We start from the raw sequence: 7,810 nt of genomic DNA, 5'->3' as shown, positions 1-7,810 counted from the left end.
TTCATTTGTTGCTTTTAGGTTTATATCCCACTTATAAGTGATATCATGTGATTTTCAACTTTTTCAGTCTGGCTTATTTTGCTTAGCACGATTATCTCGAGGTTCATCCATATTGTCGCAAATGGCAGTATTTCATCTCTTCTTATGGCTGAATAATATTCCATTGTATATAAGGAACATAGCACTTTCACAGAAACACCATGTGTGAGTTAGCCATAAAGCTCCAACCCAAATCCACACAGCTAACTCAAAGCAAATGCCTTTTAAAGTGACATGCCCCTGAGCATACAATATTTACATATAGGAGTAAAGTACTACATTAGTTATACATAAATACTGTGTATAATATAAAGTAAAAACATACAATTAACTTATATACACATGTACTTTTCAATAAGTTCCTAAAAGATGGAAGTTTTCTTCTAGGTTGCTTTGTTTTCTCCCATTGATGTAGTAGTGCCTGCTCTTTGATTTGTCTGCCTTCTTCCACAGGTATTCTAAACATGCAATAGGAAAGACAATGTCCGTGCACTGTCTAAATTTCAAAGTCAAGTGTTAAATATGCAATTCAAAGACTCCACAAACATCATCATCATCATCATCACCATAATTATAATACTAGTGGCTAACATTCACTTGATTCCAAACACTGTTAATCACTTTGCATACACTATTGTCAATCAGTTAATAATTGTTAGTCTCACAGTGCCAGAAGGTTAGTTACCAGAAATACAAAGAGTCTCTATTATGAAAAACGTGTATTATGGTTGCTAGGCAAATAGAAAATGTGGTAAAAATTCTAAAATGCTGAGAGAATGCTATATCCATACATTTTCATGCTTGGGGATGCTGTGGTTAATCTGCTTTATGTTCTAGGGAAATGATGTCCCAATAAACTCAGTCTAGGTTGTTATCTTAGAGCAGGTGAGTGGGAAAGGCTGCTGTCTTCAGTAACTTTTTTTAGCAAAACCCAAGGACAAATCTTGCCTTTTAATTCTCTGGTTGAGAGAACTGTTTTTCTAAATTCAGTCTTTTCCAGGCAGTGGCCTTGCCAAGTTTGGAATAATTTGGATGGAGCTTCAAATAAAGCAATCAAAAAAAAAAATTCCTCTGAAACTCTCACTGGTATTTAATATTTTATTCATTCCCATGTTATTGTGCTTTGCCTGTGGTGAAACAGCTTCAAAACAGCCTCCTAGGAGTGAGGCACTAGGAGGCTGACAAGCGTTTTCCCATGAATTGCTACTACAATACAATGGCATTTTGTTTGCTGTTTTGTTTCCTTGTCTTCTAACATTCTTTCTGACTTTCAAGGAAAAAAAGAAGAAAAAGAAACCGTCCTATGAATGGCAAAGAAAAAGAAAGAAAAGTTTCTTTTAAACTTTCAACCTTTTTCATTTGGTACTGGGCAGCATGTAAACATTTTTTTTTTTCCTTATGGTATATATGCTGGTAGTCTCTTCCCCTTTTTGTGCTTGAAATGGCCTTTTTTCTCTTTTACCACGTTACGTTGCCTTTCCATTATTGATTAAAAAAAATAAGCAGGGGAAAAAGTCAACCGTGTACACATATTAAGAAAAGAAAGTCAAAGGAAGATGGATCAACCATCCATCTATCCATGTGGCCATTTATCTATCAATCCATCTCACTATCTACCCGTCTCTATTAAAATAAATAGCAGGCACTGTACACATTGCTGGTTGGCTGAAGTTGTGATCTGGACAAAAGGTCTGTTTGGGAAAAGGATGCTGAAGCTCTAATTCTATTTGTGCCGGTTGAAAATCAGGAGGGGTTTTTCTACACTTCACTTTTATTAGATTATTTCTTATAGATGGTTTCTTTTTTCCTCCCAGACGCGTGGTGGAGGCTGCTGAAGCAGTTGGTCTATAGTTGGAATAATTAAATTAACCATTTGGTACAACTTTTAGGGGAGAGCTCGCGTGTAGAAAGCACAACTCGAACAAAACAGGGCGCTGAGGCTGGGGCTCCGGCTTGGCCCCACACGCCTTTCATCTTTGGAGCAGAAGCAGGACCCCAGGCCACAAAAGACGGGCAGAGGGGATGACGGGCCACGGATGGTGGGGGTGGGGTGGGTTAGGGAGAGGGACGGTGACACTGAACAAAATAAACCTACAAGGCCTACAAAGGGGAAAATGAAGTCAAGCGCCTTTGCTCATTCGACCATGCGGCCCGGGGCTGAAAGATGTCCTGGTACAAAAGAAAGGCGTGAAGCACCCCAACCGAGTGAGGCCCGGCACCAGGGGGCGCCTGGAGAGAGACGGGCCAGACCCGCGCACCTGGGAAAGAGCGGGCGCGGATGGATCGGAGGAGGCGGAAAGCGGGGGCTGGTGGGAGCCGGCAGCCGGCGAGGGGCAGAGGGGAGTGCGAGGCAGTGGCCACCGCCGGGAATGGCCATCTCCAGGCATGCCCATTGTCAGCCCTCCCGGGCACTCCCTGCGGTCTTGCACTTCCTTCGTCAGTGCCCCTTTGCGGAGTCCTCGCCTCGTCTCTTTGGCTTCTCCCAGTGTCATCCTCGAATGCCTTGTCAACACCAGCTCCCCTGAGCAGCACACCGCACTCCCCACCCCTGCTCGGGGGACTGCCTGCGTGCACCTACTAATTCCCAAAGTTCTACATCACCACCCAAGAGCACTCTCAAAAGCGGTCCAAGTAAACCTTGCTCCTCCCAGCTCCCCACACACTTCAGGTCTGCTGTCCGCCTCCGCCCCAACGGCCTTAGGGCCTAGGGACTGTGCCAATTAGGACCCAAGGTGGAATTGTCCTGCACTTGGCTTGGGCGTAGAGGCCTGGCGGTGCAGGGCCCGGATGGAGCTCCCTGAACGGAGCACGCGCACTTCACATCCAGCCGAGACGCAACCCCGGGTGTACCGAGGCGTGGGCGCCAAGAGAGGTGTGAGCCTTGATTATCGCCAAATACAGATCTTGGAGCCAAAACGCATCCCTTCCTGGACGCCCCACGTCATTTCGGTCCGCAGAGAAACGCGTTTAAACCCCACCTAAGCGTGGGGAGCGGGCTAGGGGATGCCAGTCAGTCCCTGTTCCCTGAATTCACATCCACCAAGTGCGGGCCTGGGGTGGCGGGGTCGCGTTCGGAAAACCGGGAACCCCGCCCCCCCCCAAAGTCCGAGAGATTCCAGAAACTTGGACAATCGCAGCCTTGTGTTCGACAATCTATCCCCCACCTCCCTTAAGCTGGGGGAGGGGGAATAAGCAAGGGTGGAATAATTGCATGTGCAGCGTCCAAAGGAGCACATCTACCTCCAGGTCCAAATGCAGATTCATATTCATGAGAGCGGGATAAATAAAGACAAATCCCCACTGTAATAACACTTGGATTCACATCCGTCTTTGCTGGCCTTTAGGTTTAGGGGACTGAAGACAGATGTTTGCATCTCTTTTCTCCTCTTGTCTGGTGACCATAAAGAAAACCATTTAGAGCGTTGCAATTTGTTTCCCGCCATAGTAAAACCTTGTATACATTTATTTTCATTTCACCTCTGTGCACAAAAAAAGTGCACACTGGTCACCAAAGGCCCCTCTTTATCAAATACGCATTGTACAACATACAACTGCAATAAAACTATCAGCCCTCTCCATAAAACTATCAGCAAGCTCCTCGGCGAGTTCTGCTGCCTGCACTTCCACCAGTGGCGCTTCCACACGTCCAGAGGACGCGCCATCACCTGAAACCAGCCAGAAACTCACCCAGCAGAGAAGTGCAGGGCTGGGGGGCCGCTGTCCCTGTCTAATCCATTACGGCGTCTGCTGCAGTTTAGTGCACAATAAAACACGGTGGCAGTGGAGAGCGGGAGCCCATCCACTCCCCGGCACTAGCATCGAATTAAACCACTTAGTTTGGCAAACACTGAACGCCTAAATGCCCCTATAAAGACTTTATGAGTTTGTTACTTTAATTACTGACTTGTTACAGAGCACATAAAGGGGGTAATGAATGCAATAAAACTAATTATCTACACATTTAATTCATATAAAATATCCAGGGTTTGTTTACACCACACGGCGATTCAACTAAGCATTTTCCCTCTTGTCCACCGAGAGGAAGGATTTAATGAAATAGTTTCCCTTATTCTGCTAGAGCCTAACGAACCAAATGAAAATTACCCTCCTCTTAAATCACGGGGCCACCGAGGTCCACAAATCACGGCTCGCTTGTCTGTGCCTCGCTGCCGGCCACCAAGAGCCTGAGGAGTTGGACCAGAAAAGTGCCCCACTTGGAGCTGGGCATTTAAAGAGTGAGGATTTCGCTCACTGCAGTCAGCGGACCTAAAGGGCAAACAGACGGCAATCCTCTGTTCGAAGCCGCGGGTCTGTGGGACAACTGCGGGCACTTGCAAAAGTGGAGGGAAAGAAAGAGAGGGAGAGCGCCCGAGGGGAGCAGAAGAGACACATTTGGGGACATTTCAAGCTCGCTTGCTAGTTATGGTGCAATTAAAACGAACAACCGCACAGAACCTCCAAACCAACAAAATCAAACCTTGCGCTATGGCAGAAAGGAAGAACTGAGCGCAAAGAAGCCATCGGTTGAGAATCCAGATGTTTTACATTCAAGAGCAATGTTCTTTTATTTTTTTAAGCAGCTGTGTAAGCTGAGTCCCTAGAAAAGCACATTACGCAGCGACAAGAAATGCAATTTATAAGATGCTCTTTTTAAAGCCCCCTCTACCAGGTGTATTTTAAAGAAATCCACTTATCGTTCACAGAAACCCCCTTGGCCCACTTACTCTATGTTACAGGGCGCCTGAGTCTTGCCAATGTCCCAGTCCTTTATAACATTTCATGCACTTCGGGGGGTAGGCTTGTTGTTAAATTGAGCGTGTAACGCTCTTACAAAACAGGTTTTCTATGACATCAAGGTTTCTTCTCCCTAACCGAGGGGGTGGGGGGAAGAGGATGAAGAAGGGGGAAAACACACACACTATCTCAATTTATGCCCAAGGTATATGATCAGTTAAAAAGGCTTAAAAGCTCGAGGAAATTGGATCAGGGAGAATCGTCACCCAACTTTCATTATTTCCAAGTAGTGTGATTGAATTAAAGGGCAGGGAGCTGGTTAGAAGGGAGGATCAGGGGCTCAGTGCGTAATGGTGTGGTATTAAATTCTAATTAGAGATGCAGGAATCAATGATAGGGAGGTTGGACAGCTCAGTTCCCCAGTGCCAGCCCAATAGACGGATGAGTTATTGTCATGTAAAAAGCGCCAGCAATAAGACCAACCGCTTTGCTATTGTCCAAGTGGAAAGAGCCAAGTTTATTATGAGAACTATATGCTCTAGAGACCTCAGACAAGGCATCTCATAGGAGGCTTTTTCATAAAACTAGGCTCTGCTGGTAGTAAGGAGGCCAGTTTGGAGGCAGGCGTTGAGCTGTGCACATCTCCCCACTCCAGCCACCTTCTCCATACCCATCTTTTATTTCATTTTTCCACTTGGCTGAGCCATCCAGAGCCTTTTCAATGTATAAAATGGAATATTCTTACCTCAATTCCTCCGCCTACGAGTCCTGTATGGCTGGGATGGACACCTCGAGCCTGGCTTCAGCCTATGCTGACTTCAGTTCCTGCAGCCAGGCCAGTGGCTTCCAATATAACCCGATAAGGACCACTTTTGGGGCCACGTCCGGCTGCCCGTCCCTCACGCCGGGATCCTGCAGCCTCGGCACCCTCAGGGACCACCAGAGCAGTCCGTACGCCGCAGGTAAGGACCGCCAGCTTTCTCAGTGGAGAAAGCTGCCTTTCTGCTCGTATATAGGAAGCCTTGATTGCATTTGAAAATGGAAATGTGTTTAGTATTTACCAAACGAAATTTGCTTACACAAATGAAAGAATTTATCACGTTAGAAGCGATTGCAGGGAGGGGTAATTCACTTACAGGGTTACACTATCCTAGTCACACCCGAACCGCCAACAAAATTATCTTAAGCTGCCAAAATGATAGGCATAATTTATTTACTTTGCGATGAGACGTAAAGCTTAGAAAATAATTAAATAACAAAGAGTAAAGCTCATTACTGGCAGTGTCTCTTTTTTAAAGAACCGACAGCGGCTCACACCTCTTTGGCTGGTCATTTTTGTGATTATTTTTTTAATTTATTATTTTTCTTGCAGCACTTTCTCCCCAACTTTTGGGCCGGGTCAATTTCTGAGAATTGAAAAGTTCAAACAGTGAGAGTGTTTGGTAACTTCTTCCTTAGCTCCCTGATATTTCAACTGATGTTTTCGGACTTTTATCCTCTCTCGTTTTTTACCCTCATCAAAGTATTTATCCCTTGTCCCTGACCTCAGTGGTTTCCAGTGCTCTATTTCAACCCACCCACAGGGGCTTGTGCCAGGAGGGACTTCGCCAAGCCCGATGTTTGTGCCCCTGTTTCTGTACATAACTAATTTAATCGGTTTTTCTCGGTAGCTCCTCTCAGTCTCTCTCCCGCTCTGGTGTCGGTGGCGGCTCCAGTGACACCTGACCTTGAAGTTCCTATATTCTGGCTCTGCAGTCCGCGCGCTCCAGACCGTTTTGCTCACACTCTTTTCTCTGTTGTCCCCAGTTCCTTACAAACTCTTCACCGACCACGGCGGCCTCAACGAGAAGCGCAAGCAGCGGCGCATCCGCACAACTTTCACGAGTGCACAGCTCAAAGAGCTCGAGAGGGTCTTCGCGGAGACGCACTACCCTGACATCTACACCCGGGAGGAACTGGCCCTGAAGATCGACCTCACCGAGGCGCGAGTCCAGGTATGCGCTGCCGGAGAACTACTCGGCTTTGCCGGGTGCGGTAGGCCGGGGAGCGGGAAGTGTTACTGAAGGTTCGAAATCCCGGAGCTTCTCAGAAGCAAGGCCGGAAGCCCAGGGCTGAACAGGGACGCCAAGTTGGATTGGCCGTGCGCGCGAGGAAGGGTTAGGGCGTTCTCTCCTGACTATGTATTCAAAATTGTAAAGTTTTCCCCATCTCAGCCAGCGTTGCAAGGCATTCGGGAAGTGCCCTGTGGGAAGAGCGCAGAATTCGCCCCTATGTTATAAGTTGTTTTTTTTGTTTGTTTTTGTTTTTGTTTTTTGTTTTTTGTTTTGTTTTGGAAAATATCTCCGAATTCAAGAATTTAATTTGGAGGCATGGCATATAGGAGCATTTTCCCAGGAATTATGATTAGCATCAGATTCGCAAAGGGGCTGTGACTCCTTGAAAGTCAAGAACCACGGCTTATTCTAACGTTTAGGGACAGAGGTAGGCTCACGAGCTGGCCAAGGCGCTTCTCCAGGTGAGGCCCTCAGTGGAAGGGCAGTGCGCACCATCGCACACTTCTCCTGGTTCAAAGGCCAGAATTCGCAGCAAACACCAAACACAGAGACCCGCTCCTCCTTCTACCAATTAGTTTAACTTTAGACCTGAGGCCTAGGGGCGATGGCGAATTTGGGAAAGCTCAATAAATAGACTGAGCAAAAGTCCGCCAAAATAAGGGCTTACGTTTTAGGGCCTTTCTGAGACCTGCAACCCTTTTACCTTTCCAGCAAGCCGCAGTTTCCCTGACACGCTCAGGTTACATTAAGAAAGTTTCTCCAGAGATGCGCAAGAAACAAGGGAATGCGGGCAGACTTGGTGGGCTGCGTGAACGAAGGGGTAGCTGAGGCGCACGGAGTTTAAAACAAACTGAAATGGAACATAAGCTGTCTTAACCCGTTCCCCCCACCCCCGCCCTCCCTCCTTTTCGCGTTTCCTTCTTTCTCCCCTTGCACCGCCTCTCCCTTCCTCTTCCGCCAGGTATGGTTCCAGAACCGCCGCG

At 47.0% G+C, this 7,810-nt stretch overlaps 1 protein-coding gene across 1 annotated transcript in view; it reads left to right on the top strand.

The window, feature by feature from the left end:
• The first annotated feature begins 5,494 nt into the window (after nt 1-5,494).
• PHOX2B (paired like homeobox 2b) overlaps nt 5,495-7,810 on the top strand; it is a 43,781-nt gene continuing 41,465 nt past the window's right edge. Inside the window, exons 1-3 of the mRNA XM_015597488.1 lie at nt 5,495-5,735; nt 6,580-6,767; nt 7,789-7,804. Coding sequence (XP_015452974.1) covers nt 5,495-5,735; nt 6,580-6,767; nt 7,789-7,804 — 445 coding nt within the window. The remainder of the gene's footprint in view (nt 5,736-6,579; nt 6,768-7,788; nt 7,805-7,810) is intronic.

Source organism: Pteropus alecto, unplaced genomic scaffold, assembly GCF_000325575.1.
Source record: "Pteropus alecto unplaced genomic scaffold, ASM32557v1 scaffold57, whole genome shotgun sequence".
NCBI classification, from domain to species: domain Eukaryota; kingdom Metazoa; phylum Chordata; class Mammalia; order Chiroptera; family Pteropodidae; genus Pteropus; species Pteropus alecto.
The sequence above is the reverse complement of the archived record's forward strand: the minus strand, read 5'-3'. Positions and strand labels throughout refer to the sequence as shown.